Genomic DNA, 19,173 nt, shown 5'->3' on the forward strand with positions numbered 1-19,173 from the left:
CAACAGTACTGGGCTAGGTGGACCAATCGCATGACTCAGTATAAGGCAGCTTCCTATGTAACTATTCAGAAAACTAATGGGGAACTTTCTTTTTATTCCGGAAGACATTGTTTGAGGCGGGGAAGATAAAATTTGTAATTGGGAAATGTAACTTGAAATGTGGAAAAAAGTAATAATCTTAGGAATACTATAATAATGCAGCCCCCCAAAAAACAGTCAGGGCTAAGTTGACTCTAGTAGTGCACCAGTTGGGGCTATGTTTGTCCTTTCTGTACTCACATAGTTGTCACATCACACATCACATATACACAGTGGGGTTGGCATGTATACCACTAGATCTTTAGCTGGTGAATGGGCAACCAGCCCCCAGGTTCTAGTGTGGCGGGTTGAATCGGCATGCCAGATTCTTATCTCGCACAGGTGTAAATGTCAGCATTCACAGTCTTGCTCCAGGTTGACAAGGGAGCTTGAGATGTGAATCTCACCTACGTTTTTCCTGGTTATGGAAGGAAGCAGGCTGTCAGAATGGCGCAGATAAGATACTTCTGCTGTCAGCCATTCAAATCTGTTCTGTTGATAAACAGACGAGTTGAGGCTCCAGGGCATTTGAAGACATCAACATACATTAGCAGCAAATATTAAAATGTAAAGACTTCTAAGCTTGGTTCTCCAAGGTGATTTATTTTTCATCAAGGTGAAAGAGATTTGGAAGGGTTGATGCTTTCAAGAGTATTTTACACCTGGCTTAAAAATGAGTATGATATATTATACAGCAGCTCAGTTCATAGGCTCCCATATTTCCATGTATACAACAAAATATTATCAGCAGTATATTACCTCACTGAGAAGCTATTCTCCACCTGATCCACAGTGATAAGATTAGCATGAGTGATAAACCATGGATAATATTCAGATGTGCTTCTAATGGACAGACTCTTTTACAAAAATGAATACTGGGGATGATAAAACACCTTTTTTATTCATGTACTAATTATATTTTTATCCCACTCTTTTTCAGGTGGTGTACATTGCCCAACCACCACCATTTGCTCCTCACAGCAATTACTCCATGTTCCCATAGGGAGATCCATGTATGAACTAGTGATGGATGACTCCCCACATGGTTCAAATTAGATTGGGTCAGAATAAACTGAGTTCCCTCCAAAATTAGGAAACAGCTCAGCATAACCTGCCAGTCTGAATTCATTCAGTCACTCAGTGGACCCCCACCCTCATGTGCTTTCCAGATCTCTTCCCCCTTCTTCACCTTCCCAAAAGCCTCCTTTGCCCTCCCACACATAAGACCCCAAATTCCCTTCCCTCCCAACCTCCTGAATCTCCTACCATCCTCTTGCTTGGCTGTTGCTCCAGCCACAGCAGCAAGCAGGGGGAAGGAAAGAAGGTAAGTCCTCTGCTCATAAGGTCAGCTGGAAGCAAAGGGAAACTCACTCTCTTCTTTTCTGTCTCCCACTTCCTGCTGCCAGAACATCAGCAACTGCCTGTAAGTTGGTAGAAGGAAAAGGGAAGGAGTTTGAGGGTTGTTGGTGGATGGGTTGGAATGGATTTGGGCAATAGGTGGGTAAGGCAGGGAGGAGTTGAATTCTTCTCCAGCTTGAATGACAATCTGAGCTGGAGAAGAATTATAGTTATAACGCTCACCTCATATTCCAGTATTATGAGTCCCCAAAATGCACATTTCTGAGCCTCAGCAACATCTCTAGTCTGAGCCTGGCTTTGAATCACTGTCTCCCTTGTCTAGGACCCACACCATACCACACTTGCTCCCAGTGATAATTGATGACATAATTACCAGTATTTCTATACAAACACATTTGATCATAGAGAACACTGTCCCATGCTCTGTTGTTGTTCAGTGGTTAAGTCGTGTCCGACTCTTCGTGACCCCGTGGACCATAGCACGCCAGGCCTTCCTGTCCTCCGCTCTCTCCCGGAGTGTGCTCAAGTTCATATCCCATGCTCTACCATAGTAGAGGACTGACAGGTAAACAGGGCTTGAGCCCACGGAGATTGATGAGGTGTCATATACATAATGATTTTCTGACAGTAGTTTTAACTATGGTCCCATGCTCTACCATAGTTAAAACTACTGTCAGAAAATCATTATGTATAGGACACCTCATCAATCTCCATGGGCTCAAGCCCTGTTCACCCATCAGTCCTCAATGAATTTATCATCTCCCTGGTAACCCTTTGCTTGATAATTTGGTTGGGCAAGAGACAGAAACTTCCAAAGATCTATCACACTTGGTGATAGAAGATCTATTTATCATCTTTACCTAGCAATCCAATGCAGGGAAAGCGAGAGTCTGTGGTGGAGAAGCCACCACTTTAGCCCTATCGGGCTTGTGCTGGGCAGGGCAGAAGGTGGGAGGGGCTGTTTCTCCTTTTTCTTCCCAGGGTTGGTGTAGTTTTACCTCAGTTTTGGGGAAAGAGGGGGCTTTGATACAAAGCCTCCCCCAAGTTGCTTCTTTTTTGTCCATATTGCTGTAAAAGCAATGAGAATGGCAGAGCTTTCCACCACCATCAAGCCAGAACCTCCTCAGTGGCCCTCATTCTCTGCAGGTAGACCTCCATCTCCACCTGTGGAGGGGGGTGTTCACGGTAACCTATGACCTCTGAGATGCCCTTGCAGGGACCATAGGATTGCATCCTTATCACAGAAATAATGTAACTGTGAACTCTCCCTAAATTCAAACTGTATTTGAGAAACAAAGTGATGGGAATCAGGTTCTGAGTGCAAACATCAGTGAAAATACCTAAACTCCTACCAAGGACCAGTTTGTACATGCCATCAGCCTTCAAGCAAACATCAGGCAGAAGGCAGGGCCACCATCTGGTTTGCAACTAGGCCATGCTCACGTAAGGGACCATTTATATGAACCACCACCAACAAATAAAAGAGATATAGATGTGGCCACTGCAATTTTTCCAAATGGGGGTGGGGGGATGACAGCAAATGCTGCTACAACCATGTTGCAAATTTATGATGGTCCCCCAACTTAAATGACATGGCTTGTTTGCAACATTATGAATTGTTTCCATTAAAATGGATTCTATTAAAATGCTATAAGCTTCCCTGTCACTTATGAAAACAATCACTTAACAGCACTGTTTTCCAAACCAGAACTTTAAAAAAGTTAAAATTGACTTGCAGCACATGTAACTCTGGTAGCTCTCATTCCCTTAATCTTCTTAGCCCATCTCCATGAGATAACTATTCCACTGAAAAGCAGTGTTCAAACTACTAAATGGACAGAAGAGCCAAATTAAAATTTTAGCCTTCCTCCTTCTCATTCTAGCTCTTCTGCACTTTTGATGGTACCATCCATCAAGAGTGAGCTATCTCAGGATGGATCATAAGCCTAGCGTAATGTAATTACTAGCCTAGAAGTATTGCGTTACACAGCATGAAATGAACTGGCAACTCTGCTTTACGCCTTATGAACCAACTGACTGATGACTGAGTAGTACAATTAGAGAAAGAAAGTGGGAGCACCAGGCACAGTTTTCCACAGTCTAGTTACATACGGAATTGAAGTGCACCTAGCGACTAGTGAAGACACAACAGTTGCGGTCTTTGACAACAGACTGCTCATATGGGTAATGGCAGAAGCAACAGTGAAATCCCAGTCGATGTATGCCATTCTCCACCCCGTTGCAACACCAGTAATACAAGTTGCCAGTGTACTTGTGTTGGCAAAGCATCAGACAGATCAACTTTTAATACTATTAACTAAGATTCAGAGCTTTGATTCTTTAATTTAAAATTAGTAGGTATAGGGAATACAATAATCTGCAATAGGCCCGGTTTTCCTCCCACTGTAGAGTCACACTTATTTCAGTAATAACAAATAACACTTTATTTGCAAAATAAAAGTAATTACATAGTGATATAAATAAACTGACATGTACAAATAACCTATGTAAATCTCACAAGATATATTCCTGCTCAAACACTTTAAGCTCACAGTGGGCTACCAAAGTTATCTATAGAAGCCAGAGGTTCTACGGTCTGGCTTAGAAATAAATTGTGAAATATGTGTTTTCATACATGAAGCTTCATTTATTCTTTTTCTACAAGCAAACATACTGAGTAGGAAAACTAGTGAGAGCTTCAAAGTCTTGACCTTTTGAAATTCCTCCTGAGAAAAACACACCTCATATTAAAAGGCATTACTTTCAGGGTTAACACTACGTAATGCGCAAGACCTAGCTTTAACCTCATTCCTTCAGATCAAATACAAATTTATGTTGAAGGCTCCTATGGATTTAGAATAACACGTTTAAAACGACAACATACAGCTAAGCTTTGATCCGTAATGTGGACTAAAGCTATACAACAGAACATAATGCAAGAGGACATTAACACTTCTCTTACACTGCAACGCAATTTCACACATAAGCTCTATTTATACAGGCACACTGACTTACTGAGCACCATTTCTCAGCTTCTTTTAAAACCTGAACACATGAATGTTCAACTCTGGCCAAAAAACAAACAAAAAAAGTACTGTTGAGATTTAAGTATCAAAGCAATGTAAAGCAGGGTTTTCATAAATGGTGAAATGCTTTGAAGACCAGACTATCTAACACTTTTACTGAAATCAAGCCACCCTTTAAGAAAAGTACAAACAGCAAAGCACAGCATTGTTAATTGTGGTTTCCCCAAGTTCATTGCAAGTGCCCCTCCCTCTGAATTCGAAGGCGCTCTTTCTCCACTTGCAAACGTTCTTTTTCAATTTGCAACTTCTCTGATTCAAACTTCAGGAACTGCAGCCTCTCCTTCTCGAGCTGCAAGCGCTCCTTTTCAATTTTCAGTTTTTCCATTTCTAGATCCAAAGGTTGCAAAACAGTTTTTTCAGACTGGCTGTGGTCATTCTCCAGGGCAGGTTTTTCAGCATGCTGAGCCTCAAGCCTTAGTTTCTCTCGCTCAATCTGTAACCGCTCCTTTTCCACCTGAAGCCTCTCATGCTCCAGGTCAATGTGTCGCAATCTCTCTTTTTCGATCTGCAGGCGCTCCTTCTCAACTTGCAGTCGTTCTGCTTCAATATGCAGTCGCTGTTTCTCCAGCTCTAGTTTCTGTTTCTCCAAGCTAATCAGCAAATGGGAATCCTCATAGGCCAGCCTAGCTTGAGCAGAGCTTAGATTACCAAATTCTTCAATGTAGGTGAAATCAGGAAGGTCACTTTCCTTTTTGGAATCTGGCAACACTGAGGATAGAATCTCCTCTTCTTCCTCAGTAGGAAACTAAGGAAATTAATCAGAAATGTAGCGTTGTTCCATGATAGATAAGATACACCCATTATCTTTAAATAAAGTAAGAGGACCCACAGTTTCCAGGGACAGCCCACACATTTATGCTTGTTGCATTTCCAGAGAAAGAGTACTAGCATAATTTGAGGCTGAAAAATGCGTGTTGTGAAAATGGTGTGGCTGCTCTAAAACACAACAGCATTATGCCTTACCCTCTTCTCTCTCTACTAAAAGTACATTTACTAAACTAAAATCCATGACGAGACATCATCACCTTGCAAGCTTCCCTACATCTGTCCATCGGCTGCTGCTTAGTGGAGAAGCTTGCAACACAATACTATCATGTAGCATGTTATTGTTTACTAAATATTACTGGGGAGGGAGGGGGAGGAAATACATGCTATGGCTTGCACCTGCCACCACATCATCTCCATAGCTTCTAATTTTAGCCTGAAATGTCTCCAGGAGTATGATGGTAAGGTGACATCAGCTGTCTATCAAAAACATGCTTTAAACTCCATACAGATTTTACATCTTACTAAAACAGAGATAGGCAACTGTTTGGGCTCATGGACACATTTGGAAATTTGAGAAACTGGTCATAATCATAAAATGGACTGCTGTGGGTGGGCGTGGCTAGTTGCAAAGGACCAGTAACCTGCCCAGGGGCATTCATGGGAAATTAAGATGACAGCAGCTAGAAGCTCCCACTTTGCTTTGAAGCAAGCCCAACTACCAGTAGGAAAATATAAAAAGATCTTTAAATCAAAATTGGAAGGAATAGGGTGTCTCAGTGAGCACCAGGGAAGGTATCTGGAAGCACACTGGTGCCCATGGGCACCATGTTGCTTATCCCTGGAATAACAAATGCATTCCATGCAATACAAGGAAAGGAGAAGTAGAAGTACTCAGCAGAACAGTCACTAAATCTGACTGCACCCTAAGAAACAGAATTTCTTTACACAAATGTCAGAACTTGTTAAAAATTCTAATCTGCACCCATCACTAAAATCTGAAATCTGTTGCAATGCAGAATAAATCTTCCAGTTGCAAACCAAGCTAAATATATACACACTAAAAAGTCATTCCTAGTTAAAAGTCCAATCCTAGCCACCAGCTCAAGTAGAAATGTCTTGTATCACTTCTGAAAGAGGCTCAGGCTGAGGATTTTGTGAGTCTCTGGGGGAAGGAAGGGGTAGAACAAACATTAAGGTCACGTCACTATGTACCTTTATTATCCAAACTATGTGCAGGGACAATAATTAAGATCGCTTTCTCATCAAATCTAAGGGACTCTAGGGTGAATTGTTACTGTACATTGGAAATGATATAGTAGTTCAGCTAGGAAGGTTTGCAATTGGTAATTTACGCATATTAAATAATCTACTGTACAGGAAACTACTTACTTCAAAACTCTGTGGATCTTCCTCCTCCTCCTCTTCCACTTTGACCTCTGTTAATGACCCGCCTGCTTCTCTGAAGTCTGTGATATTCTGCCATTCAAAACTAAATTCATTTGGAAACCCCATTTTCTCATCAATATCTTCATTGAGAGAGTCATCCAAATCAGACGAAGGAAGGTGAAAGCCAGCACCCACCAGCTTTATGTTGGTGTTCAGTCGCTTTCGTTTCATAAGGGCCCTCCAATCAAGGTATCGTCTTTTGACTTCTGTCCCTGTCCTTTGCTCTCCTTCACCTACAGCATTCACACACTCCGCTATTTCCTCCCAAGCCTTCCGCTTCATCTCATTAATGGTTGAATTTAGTTGTTTGGAAAAAAGCACTTCCCTCCTCTTTCGGATTTCTTTAAGGAGTGTTTGAGTTTCCTGAACACTAAAATTGCTTTTTCTTTTTCTTTTTAGTTGTTTCATTTTTTCCAACTTTCAGTGTACTTCGTTCTGTAGCAGACAAAAGAGATTAGTGCCTTTGATCCTTAACATTAATCCTGGAACTCAGTTTGTTCCTGCATAGCAGTGAGTTCCCACTTCAACATCTCAGCTTTCTCCCTTTAAACACCATAATAGTAAAAAGCAAACAAAGTAAATGTCAAAGAGAAGTACAGGCTGCATTTTAGCCAATGTAATTATTTAATGGAGCTGATTTTAGAATTATTATGAATTAAGAGAGCCTTAATTTCGTTGACAAAAATAATGTATCTTTTTTCAAAAAATAAAATACATAGCAGAAATAGTTAACTTTATGTGGCACATGGGTTTTATCTAAAGGACAAAAAGTGTCTGATGTTGGCTAACCAAAACTAACTGTCTTTTGAATTAGATGCTTTTGCTCCAGAATGTTTTAGCCATCAGACACTTGTTTAAAAATATTTGTAATAATGTAAACATAGTTAGTGTGTATACACTACATAAAATCCTGACATTTCTCAATTTTGACAAAACTAAACATTGAAAATAAAAAGATGCAATCACAGATGCACTATTAACACATATATAATTACAACCAATCCAATAAAACAGACTTGAAAAATGTAGGAAATGGTTTAATACTGTTTTTGAACTTATGCAACAAAACTTGTTCATTTGCATATATTTTATTAAACCAGATATAAGTGTCAATAGAGCTTCTGAAATTCTCAATGTTGAATTTTAGTTTGCATAGTGTCTGCATGCACCTTGTTTTAAATTACTTTGGATATGCTGTATCTATGCATCTGCAAGATACACAGGGATTGCAGACTGTGCTGATAAATGTGGGCTGTTTTGTTGTCACTGTGGGTTACAGGGTTTATGTACTTGGTAGGGACAATGCTGGCACAGCAATACCATGCCACATCATCACTGTTTTTAAAAGGAATTGTTTTAGTATAGAGAAATTAGGAGCAGACAGATCAGACACATCCTAAGAGAACTATTCATATTTTACCTTGACCAGAAATAATTATGTAGTGCAAAGGAGTGCTGAGCATGAGGCACAGTCTCTGAAGTACCAGGCAAGATAAAGGTGTGTTTCCTGTGATGGTCTCTGTATATACTGGATTTGCGTCTGCAGAGGCTAGGGGTGCAGAAAAATCTAGGGAGATATGAGCTAGAGTGAAGGGCTCATATTTTCTTTGGCAGACCACCCGCTCCTGAAGCAGCTCCTCTTTACACTCATTTCCTTCTGTTTCCACATCCAGAAGTAGGGTCAAATTTCTCCAAGTATGCTGTTGTATATAGCAGGTTCATACTTTGATATTATAGGCTGTCAATCTATACTGTTAGAGTTCTCCATATAACTCATGCTATTGGCTTATTTTCTTCATCATTGTGGATGCTGCCAGTCATGTTAACCAGCAACCTGGAGGGAACAGGAGGTGACTGTAGTGGCACCAAAACACAAGTTTAAGCGGTGCCTTAGGTGCAAAGAAAAATATTTGATTTCTGGTAGGAAGAAATGAAGTTTGGCTTGGTTAAGGCAAAGGAAGGAAAAGAGGAAGGCATAGCTAGGCAACTTGTGGCCCTCCAGATGTTGTGGCCTACAACTCCCATCATGCCTCACCATTGGCTATGCTGGCTAAGACTGATGGGATTTGTAGGCCTAAATATCTGGAGGACCACAAGATGCCCACCCCTGAAATAAAGGAATGAAAGAGGAGGAGCCTCCAAACATGCACAGAAGCCAATTCCTTGCTCAGTAACGTTACTGAGATGAAGTGGGAGACATTGAGTTTCCTCTGAAAGAAGTGAATCAGAGTTTTCAGAGTTGATGGTCTTCTGTGCACCTTTGAGCTCTCCTCCCCTTTTGTTCCTGGTAAGGCAAAGGCCCCCGAGACTCTGTTCTGTGTAATTTGTATGGAGACAAAGCAAGCCATTTAAGAGCACTGTTACAATAGTGTATTGGCAGCTAAATCCGCAGTGGCTATGGAAGCCTTTATTCCCTGTCTCTGGACTTCCCAGAAGCACTTGTCTGTATATTGTTCAAAACAGGATGCTGGACTAGGTGCCCTTTGCCCTGATCCAGAAAGGCTCCTCTAATGTCCGTATGTTCCATATGCCAATTGTAAATATGCCAATAGTCTGCTCTTAAATTTGTGTATCTTTAATATGACATTTGGGTGGTAGCACAACTCAGTTTTCCTCTCCTAAGCTCTCGCCCATTCCGGAAGTGACTGGAGAATAAAAATCTGTTTAAAAGGTGAGAATCAGAAACCCAGGATACAAACATAATCTCTTCCTTTTATTTACCAAGTTGATGATTTTTATAAAAGGATGGATTAACCCTGAAGCATTAATTCATACACACACACACACACACACACATGCGCAGAGACAGAGAGGCTGAACATATTCCACAGTTAATTGAAGCTTTTTGGAATTTCCTCCCTAAATTATAACTTCTGTGGCTCCTTGTGTTCCATTTTCCATCATGAATTATTAGACTATGTATGGATCAAAGCAATCAGCAGTTTAAGTTAACATGATTTATGGGGACGCTCTGCTCTGATGGAGAGTACAACAGTATTATTATATCGCTTTAGCTCAATTTACTGTATCTTTGTGTCCGTAAAAGTATTACAATAAGAATTCATTAAGGATCAAGTATGTTGGCGGGAAGAAAATAAATTTAAAGTTACCTGATCAGTACATGATATCCTTAGTTAGAATTCCATCCTAAAAATTAAATTTCTAATGCTCTTTTTACATTACATTATATTGTATTTGTCTTGCTCTTCTTTTTTCCTCATTTTAAGGAGGAAATTATTCAGGTCTGAAGTAGTAAAGGGTACAAACCACAGGAACTCATTCACATGGACTTTTTGACTTGTGTTAAAAAAAATTGTTTTTACAGAATGATTGCTAGAAAGTTAAGGAGCTTCCTCTAACAAGTAGAATTTCACAGCTAGCACACACATTAACGACACTAAATATATACAAAAATATTCATTCTCAAAAAATGATGGGAAGTTCTGATAAATCATGAAATCTGAAAACTCATTTGAGATTATATATATCTACTTAATTCTGAGAGACTGAAAATACACTTGTCATGTTTTCACATTTTTCTAACTATTAAATCATATAATGGCCCAAAACATTCAGTGAAACATGGGAGGAAAAATCTAATCTGGGAGCACTTTTTCAGAGCTTGACTCAAATCAGTATGAACTGTAACAATGCTGGTGACATGGCTTAATTGTGTGTTGCTATGTAGAAATCTATAAGACACAAATAATGTATCTGTAAGAACATATTTGAACTATGCGTAGCTTGCGTAACTCAGTGAAGCCATAAGCTATGCCATGCAGGGCCACCCAAGACGGACAGGTCATGGCGGAGAGTTCTGACAAAATGTGGTCCACTGGAGAAGGAAATGGCAACCCACTCCAGTATTCTTGCCAAGAAAACCCCATAGAACGTATCACAAGGCCAAAAGATATGACGCCGGAAGATGAGCCCCTCAGGTCGGAAGGTGTCCAATATACTACTGGGGAAGAGCAGAGGGTATTTCCAAGTAGCGCCAGAAAGAGTGAAGCGGCTGGGCCAAAGCCGAAACGACACTCAGCTGTGGATGTGTCTGGTGGTGAAAAGAAAACCCAATGCTGTAAAGAACAATATTGTTTAGGAACCTGGAATGTCAGATCAATGAATCAAGGTAAGCTGGAGGTGGTCAAACATGAGATGGCAAGACTGAACATTGACATCTTGGGAATCAGCAAACTAAAATGGACAGGCATGGGCGAATTTAATTCAGGTGACCATCATATCTACTACTGTGGACAAGAATCCCTTAGAAGAAATGGAGTAGCACTCATAGTCAACAAAAGGGTGGGAAAAGCAGTACTGGGGTACAATCTTAAAAACGATAGAAAGATCTCAGTACGAATCCAAGGCAAACCATTCAACATCACAGTAATTCAGGTCTATGCCCCAACCACCGATGCCGAAGAAGCTGAGGTTGATGGGTTCTATGAAGACCTACAACACCTTCTAGAACTAACACCAAACAAAGATGTCCTCTTCATCATAGGGGATTGGAATGCTAAAGTAGGAAGTCAAGAATTCACCGGGATAACAGGCAGGCATGGCCTTGGTGTACAAAATGAAGCAGGACAAAAGCTAATAGAGTTTTGCCAAGAGAACACGCTGATCATAGCAAACACTCTTTTCCAACAGCACAAGAGACGACTCTACACATGGACATCACCAGATGGCTAATATCAAAATCAGATTGATTATGTCCTTTGCAGCCAAAGATGGAGAAGCTCTATACAGTCAGTAAAAACAAGACCTGGAGCTGACTGTGGCTCAGATCATGAGCTTCTTTGTTGCAAAATTTCATCTTAAATGGAAGAACGTAGGGAAAACCACTAAACCATTCAGGTATGACCTAAATCATATCCCTTATGAATATGCAGTGGAGGTGAGGAATAGATTTCAGGGATTAGACCTGATAGACAGAGTGCCTGAGGAACTATGGACGGAGGTCCGTAACACTGTTCAGGAGGCAGCAACTCAATCCATCCCAAAGAAAAAGAAATGCAAGAAAGCCAAGTGGCTGTCTGATGAGGCTTTACAAGTAGCTGAGGAAAGAAGGGAAGCAAAAAGCAAGGGAGAAAGGGCAAGATATATCCAACTGAATGCAGAGTTCCAGAGAATAGCAAGGAGAGACAAGAAGGCCTTCTTAAATGAACAGTGCAAAGAAATCGAGGAAAACAACAGAATGGGAAAGACTAGAGATCTCTTCAAGAAAATCGGAGACCTCAAGGGAACGTTTTGTGCAAAGACAGGCATGATAAAGGACAAAGAAGGCAGGGACCTAACAGAAGCAGATGAGATTAAGAAGAGGTGGCAAGAATACACAGAAGAACTATACAGGAAAGATCTGAATGTCCCTGATAGCCATGATAGTGCGGTCACTGAACTTGAGCCGGACATCCTCGAGAGTGAAGTCAAGTGGGCCTTAGGAAGCATTAGTAACAACAAAGCTAGCGGAGATGACAGTCTTCCAGCTGAGCTATTTAAAATCCTAAAAGATGATGCTGTTGAAGTGCTGCACTCAATATGCCAACAAATTTGGACCACTCAACAGTGGCCACAAGACTGGAAAAGGTCAGTTTACATTCCAGTTCCAAAGAAGGGCAACGCCAAAGAGTGTTCAAACTACCGCACAATTGCGCTCATTCCACATGCCAGCAAGGTGATGCTCAAAATCCAACAAGCTAGGTTTCAGCAGTATGTGAACTGAGAACTACCAGGAAGGCCTGGCGTGCTATGGTCCATGGGGTCACGAAGAGTCGGACACGAGTGAACGACTGAACAACAACAAATTTGAACTATGATTGACAATCAAGACTGGATGTCATAACAAATAAATTATCGTGAGCACAATTCAATCCAAATTAAAATGTTCTTACTGGCACCAATTGGTCAACATATGCTTTAAATTTATCTCATTAAAATTAAAGCAACTTAAAAGTAACTTTATCTGGTCAAGGTCCACATTTTTAAAGTTTACAGCCCAACTGAGCCTTCAGATCCTAATTCAATGGGACTGAGAAAATGTATTTCAGCAGAACATGCTTAGGATTAAAGATATAAATTATAAAAGGCTAACTGTAGTTGAGGGCTTATAAAAAGTTGCCTGGTTCTCCCGCTTTGATGATTGTGTGGGCAGCCTTGATAATTACTATTCTCTACTTTTAGTATCCTATGATCCCTATTTCATGGTTATACTGCTAGTTGCTACTATTGTCATATTTTGCATTTACTCTTTTTTCAACATGGCTACTTTTTTCAACATGGCTATTCAACATCATAATAATCTTCTGCTTAGAATAACTTGCACAGATCATGTCTATTTTATGAAAGATGTCTTTTATTTTAAACCTACTCATCCAGATCCAGAAAAGGTTAGGCACACTTAAATCTGGTTGAAATTGATTTTAAGTATAAATACTTTTCTGTGGACCTGGGCCACTGTATCTAAGTTTCATTAGGTGCTCTCTCCAGTATTATATTTAATGGGCAGTATGCAATGCAACAGCACTGCTAATGTAAATGACACTGTGCTCACGTAAACGACCTGTAGCGCAACACCAACAGCATTTGCGTCAGCTAGAGCAAAGTAAATTAAATTAGCATTAGTATTGCATTGGATACTACCCTATATTTGCTTTTCTCTATCATGGTTAGGGTTGGACTGGGACTCAGGAGATCCAGGTTCTAGTCCCCATCAAGCCATGAAGCTCACTGGATGCCTATGGGCCGGTCACTGACTCTCAGCCTAAGCTACCTCACAGGCTTGTTGTGAGAATAACATGAAGAGAAGGGGGATCATGTAAGCCGCCTTGGTTCCTTGCAAGATGAAAAACAGCAGGATGTAAATGTAACAATAAATAAAAACAGTAAGTTTCAAAACTAAGACTTCATAGCCTTTCCTCAGCCAGAAATCCCTCATGATCCCTCCTTTTGACAACACACACACAGAGATTTGCCAAATGTAGAATGAAAACTGACAAGTTCTGTATGTCCAAACAATCTATGTAAAAACTTTATTTAAAAAAATCATTGTGATGCCTGCATTGATGTTTTCACAAGGAGCTGTCCATAATTCCAACATATCTTTCTTGATTAGCAGTAGCTAACTTAGAATTTAACATTCCATAGATATACTTGAAGTTCTTTTCCTGGTTCATATTGTCAGTACTGAATATCATAATCATTTTTTTAGATTTTTCTTCTGCTCCAAGATCCAGTCCAGTCATAATCTTCAGAGTCCCCTTTAAGCACACTTCAGTACTCTCTTGATCATTGTGCAACTACAAAGAATTTACCCTCTGCCCACAATACTGATGAAGAATCATCCTAAATTTGAGAATAAACCGGAGATGGCAATGAAGTTTGGTAATCTCAGGTTGTAACTCTTGGTTCAGGGAGACTGTCATGGATCTACATGGATTACATCCCAAATCACCCTGGTCAAATTTGAAACTGATCTAGAGGGCTACAGGCTGAATCCAAAGTCTGAATCATTTGTTCTGAATCCAAAGTCTGAATCATTTGCCTTTAGAGAACGTCGGGGAAATTAAAATATGTTGTTGTTGTTTTACCTGGATGGCTGACTTCAAACCTGAGCCTAGAGCTACAGATGTGGCAGAACAGAGTGGGCTGTATCACTTCAGGTGGGAGTGGGAAACCACTTTTTAAACGATTCCCTGAAAAACTCCTTGCAAGTAGAAAACTAACTCAGCAGGGTGAGTCGCCCCATGACCTTCCTTCCTGATGTGCTGGCTTTCTGCTTGCAGGATGCGTGTGTATAAACATCATACGAGATCATTAAAAATAAAAATGTATACAGGGAAGGAACACAGGCAAAGAAGACATCAGTGGCTGCTCCAGATACAACCCTTCCCACTCCCCATCTGTCACCAACTGCCCTGTGGGAAGGGCTGCCACCAGACAGTGGCTCCTGCTCCAGAGGGGCTGGTGGTGTTTGTTTCGCACGTGTGGTTCTCCGAGCATCCATAGCATTCTCTAAACGCTGCATGCCACTTCCAGCTCTCTCGTCCAGAAGCAGGCTACGAATCCACCGGAATACGTAACAAAAACAGCACCCCCCCTACCTGCGGTGGAACAGTCCATTCCACCACCTCAGGAGTCAGGACTGAGCCAGCTATTTCGACCGCTTGGGGAGACTAGGGGCTGGGGAAGGGGAACGGGAGTCCGCCCTTCTCCTTGGATTCGAAAGTGCGGTGTTCTCAGAGCTGGCGGGGGGGGGAGGGGGTATTTCCCTGGCTCTGGCTGGGGTTCCTGCCTTGCGCAGGGGGCTGGACTCGACGGTCTCGCAGGCCCCTTCCAGCACTGCGGCTCTGCGTTTCCTCGGCGCTGGCGAGGGAGGCGCGCCTGCCTCCCCTCAGCCGACGGGGGCGGAAGGAGCGGCTCCTACACCCTCACGTCAGCGGCTGAGCCTCGGGGGGGGGGGGGGGAGCAACGAAGCCTATTCGGAAAACAGCGGCGTGTGAACGAAGGCAAGGGGGGGGCAGAGGCGAGAGCCCGGGCTCCCCTCACGAGCAGGGCGCGAGGATCTGCCCGACGCGGCTCCGCCCCTTCCTTCTCCCCTTCCTTTCCACCCTCCCTCAGTAGCGCAAAAGCGACTCACCTGCGCGCAACGCTCCCCCTCCGAACGCCGGCCTTTTGACCCACCCCCCTGCCGCGGGCGAGCCCGCTTGTCACTCACCCATCCACGCGGCGCTCCTATTGGGCCGCGCCGCGCGCTCGTCAGCGGCTCGCGCTCCTCAGCGGCCCCAACCGCCTTCCCCTGGCCCGCCCCTTTTCCCCGCTCGCGCAACTTCGCCCGCCGCTCGCCTCCCTCCCGCGTTCCCTCGCGCCGCGCCCCACTCCTTAACTCCCGGCTGTTGGTCCGAGCAGCTGCTCGTCACCGGAGGCGGCCACTATCATTGGCCGCGAATGCAAGAAGCGCGAGAGGTTCTTGCTCGCCGTCCCGCCTCCCCGATGTCGCCTTCCAAGGAGAGGGAATCAGACGAGACGGCGGGTGGAGTGGGAGGGGCGTAGCCGGGCAAGCCCCGCCTTTTCTCTTCCGCTGTCCAGAGGTGCGCCTTTCTCAGTCGCTCGTGCCAGGGCTCGTTCCAAGCGATAAAGGACTCTTGGCAACGTGCGGGGCCAGCTGGATCGTTGTCGGCCCCAGGCAGCCCGCCCTCCCCACGGAGACAGTGAATGGGGTCAAATGACCGGAGATGGGTGGATGGTGAGTCGAGAGGGCAGCATGATGGAGAGAGGATTGGGTCCCCTGCAGCTGGCTAGCAGAGAGCGTGCAAGCTGCTACCTCGACCCACTCACTATCCCCCCCCCCCCCGACCTCTCTGGGCATCACAGCAGGGAGGGCCGGGCTCCATCCCCGCCACTGCAGCGCCCAGAAGGGTAGAGAGCATGCAGTGATGGCCACCAGTTTGGATGGCTTTAAAAGGGGGTTGGACAGATTCCTGGAAGAGAAGGCCATCAGTGGCTGCTGGTCCTGATGGCTATATGCTGTCTCCAGTATCAGAGGCAGTATGCCTAGGTACACCAGTTGCTGGGGAACATGGGTGGGAGGGTGCTGTTGCACTCATGTCTTGCTTGTGGGTTTCCCGTGGTTGGCCACCGTGTGAACAGAATGCTGGACTGGATGGACCCTTAGTTTGATCTTGCATGGCTCTTAAGTTCTAAATGAGGAGTGCGCGCACCCCCTCGCAATTCAACAGTAGGGTTTGGGCCAGCCCAGCAAGCCCCATCGATCCTCCCTGCCTTGCCACCCAGAAAGCATTCTGGCAGAGGCTTCTGCATGAAGCAGACCGGCGGTTGCCATGCCCTTGCTCTCTCTCTCTCTGAACAGGCATCCAGTTGCTGGACAGTCCCAGTTGCGCTGCCCAAAGGGAAAGAGCAGGTAAAGCTTCCGAAGCAGACCGGGTCCTCCATGCAGGCCAGAGATAGAGGGAGGGCTGCTAGCGCGCAGCATTAGAAGGCATTGTGCAGCTATCCTGTCTTTTTTCTTCCCTAAGGGGTGAGCGAGGAAGCAAAGGCAGCAGCTGCAGTTGCCAGAAGCAGGCGCTGCTTCTACACTTCAGCTTATGCGTTACCAAAGTCCAGGGCCCCGCAGCCGAGGACGGGCCCAAATGACCACATAGACAGAGAGCTACAGGTGAAAAGGATAACATGGGCTTAATTTGTATCCCTGTGGTCATTTTGTTATTGTTCTAATATAAGGAATGTAGAAGCAGTTCTAAAGTATGGAATGGCGGGAGGTGGGGTAGGGAAGAGAATAATCAGTTACGTACTTCACAGTTGAAGTAATACACGTGGCTGTATACAGGGCCCCCCACAAAAGACCTTTACATCCACGATCTAAAATAATGTAGCTACACCACTGTTCTCTTTGCAAGACATGGCGGCCACTGCTTCTGATCACTCGAGTGCACCCTCTCTGGGAGGCTCTACTTTCTCACTCACCTTCTCTCTTTGGGTGACAGCAGGGCCTTGAGGATTGGGCCCAGTGGGGCTGCCACAAGCGAGGGGACAGGAGCAGTCTCTGCTTGCTTGCTCAGACTTTGTTTCTTGCCTCAGCCTTCCATTCAGAAGGAAGAATTGGTCTCCAGGCACCCAGCCCCCATCCACGTGGAGAGAGTGCAGCGGAGTGAGACTAGATGGCTGAACCTTGAAAGAGTAGCTGACTCTGCCCGCTTGCACCGTGAAGATAGGGATTGGGCCCATTTAGTCCTCTCTCATCAGTGCCATGGGCATCAGTCTTTCCCACTGAACTGCCCGGAGAAAGGCTGAATATGCAGGAAAAGCAGCGATGCCTTCTCTGGTTCATGTATGGGGAGCCTCGCTGGCTCCAGTTCCCCCTGCTGGGTTGCAGAGAGAGAAAAGGAACAAACAGTGGCCCCCTCAGCAGATCTAGTCCTTACATTTGCGCTTCCCAGAATTGAGAGGACAGGTGAGTATGTAGCTCAGGTTACCTGGGGGGGGGGGGGGATGGCGAGAGAAGCTAGGAAAACTTTGGTCAAGAGAAGTCTGGCTCATGGCTTGATTTATAAAGCTTTAATCCAAGTTCACACGAGTGTGTCTCCAATGCCTAGAAGGAGTTTTCCTTCCTTCCTTAAACTACTGTATAGTTGAGAATATATCAAGCTTTAACTGGTTTTGAAGTTTACCTGGTGGAAGTTTTACGAAGATGCAGATTAGTGCTTAGTAATATACATGCTTTATTGGTAGCTGTTTGATGAGATTTAAATTCATGTATACGTTTTTCTGTCTTTATACCCATTATGCTGTTTCTATTATTGTTATATTTAGTTTATTTACATGTTAACATTTTCCTCCAGTCAGTCATTACATGTATCTACTTTCCCATTATATACTGCTCTCATATCTCATTGTTGAGTCTGCACATCTTTATCATTTGTCATTAAATAAATCTTTCAAATTTATCTTCTGACTGATCCTTTCTGGTTTCCACCACTAGCTCAATAGAGCTAAAATTCTAATCTATTTTCAGAGTGGTTGGAAGCTACAGCAACCACTCATCTGCTTTTGTGGGTACCAAAAGCGGCATCTGCCCTATGAAGTGGGTAAGGTGAAGGAGGTAAGAGGTGGTGTTGTTTTGTATGGCCCAGATTGGCAGGGCACAGAGCAGGTCTCCCTCACTGTGGCCAAAATCCCCCAGGGGTCGTAGCTGGTCAGTGTCAGAGGGTCTGCCTGAACCACTGGGGAATCAACAGCTACTCAGAGATATCAGCACCCCCATACACTGGCCCTGGTAATCTTGAAGGATGTATTAGGGTTCTTTCAATGGTCTGGATGGTGCTGTATCTTTTATTTGCTTTTAATTTATAGATTTTCACTTAGGATACCAAGAAGCTCCTTTTGAGTCAGAGGTACATGTGAGGCTACTTGATGTGGCCTCAGTTTTCCATGGAAATGAGTGGTCCAGAAGAGCAAGGTGGTGCTCAGTCCTGGACATCTTTTTCAGCACTAAATCCCACTTATTCCAAAGGGGCTTTTTCCCATACCTGTACATAAGGTTGCAGCTTAATGGGGCCTTCCAGGCGGGAAGTGGTGGTTATAGGAAGTCTCTCATTTTGAGACTAAAAACATTTCTCACAGGGTTGTTTGAAAAGATAAGAAATATAAAGAGCACAATCCTATGGGGATAGGTGGCCGCCTCCGAACTCGGAGGCAACCGCCTATCCAGTGCAGGGCAGGAGGAGCACGGAGGAGATCATCCCCTCCGCACTTCTCCTGCCCTGCATTGGAACGCAGAGCGGGGCAGGAGGCTGCCAGATGACACATAGGATGTGTTGTACTGGCATTTCCGCCTTTCCCGCCCCAGAATGCCCACCGGAATGCCCCGTTTTCGCTGCTCTGTGCTCATTGTCTGAGTGTGGAGCACGGGGCTGTTCGACAC

The 19,173-nt window shown here is 43.9% G+C and overlaps 2 protein-coding genes across 6 annotated transcripts; one reads left to right on the forward strand and one right to left on the reverse strand.

Annotated features, from left to right (window-relative positions):
• Positions 1-2,123: 2,123 nt before the first annotated feature.
• On the reverse strand, positions 2,124-15,588 carry MSANTD4 (Myb/SANT DNA binding domain containing 4 with coiled-coils). Of its 5 annotated transcripts, none has more exons than XM_084842700.1 (3): positions 15,451-15,588; positions 6,681-7,172; positions 2,124-5,268 (listed from the first exon to the last, which is right to left on the reverse strand). In XM_084842700.1, the coding sequence occupies exons 2-3, from the start codon at positions 7,143-7,145 to the stop codon at positions 4,693-4,695; spliced, it is 1,041 nt and encodes a 346-aa protein (XP_084698826.1). In that variant the 5' UTR covers positions 7,146-7,172; positions 15,451-15,588; the 3' UTR covers positions 2,124-4,692. The 5 variants fall into 5 exon arrangements, with proteins under 5 accessions (XP_084698826.1, XP_084698823.1, XP_084698824.1 ...); XM_084842697.1 differs by lacking the exon at positions 15,451-15,588 and adding an exon at positions 15,373-15,414; XM_084842698.1 differs by lacking the exon at positions 15,451-15,588 and adding an exon at positions 8,158-15,414.
• Positions 15,589-15,733: 145 nt separating this feature from the next.
• Positions 15,734-18,196, forward strand: LOC146349464 (uncharacterized). The gene is made up of 4 exons (XM_084842706.1): positions 15,734-15,978; positions 16,603-16,653; positions 16,769-16,908; positions 17,331-18,196. Exons 1-4 carry the CDS (start codon positions 15,948-15,950, stop codon positions 17,541-17,543), a joined length of 435 nt encoding a protein of 144 aa, XP_084698832.1. The 5' UTR covers positions 15,734-15,947; the 3' UTR covers positions 17,544-18,196.
• The last annotated feature ends 977 nt before the right edge of the window (positions 18,197-19,173 follow it).

The sequence above is a fragment of the Heloderma suspectum genome, chromosome 3 (assembly GCF_057233095.1).
Source record: "Heloderma suspectum isolate Gila_16-S chromosome 3, 16-S_ref, whole genome shotgun sequence".
Classification (NCBI taxonomy): Eukaryota; Metazoa; Chordata; class Lepidosauria; order Squamata; family Helodermatidae; genus Heloderma; species Heloderma suspectum.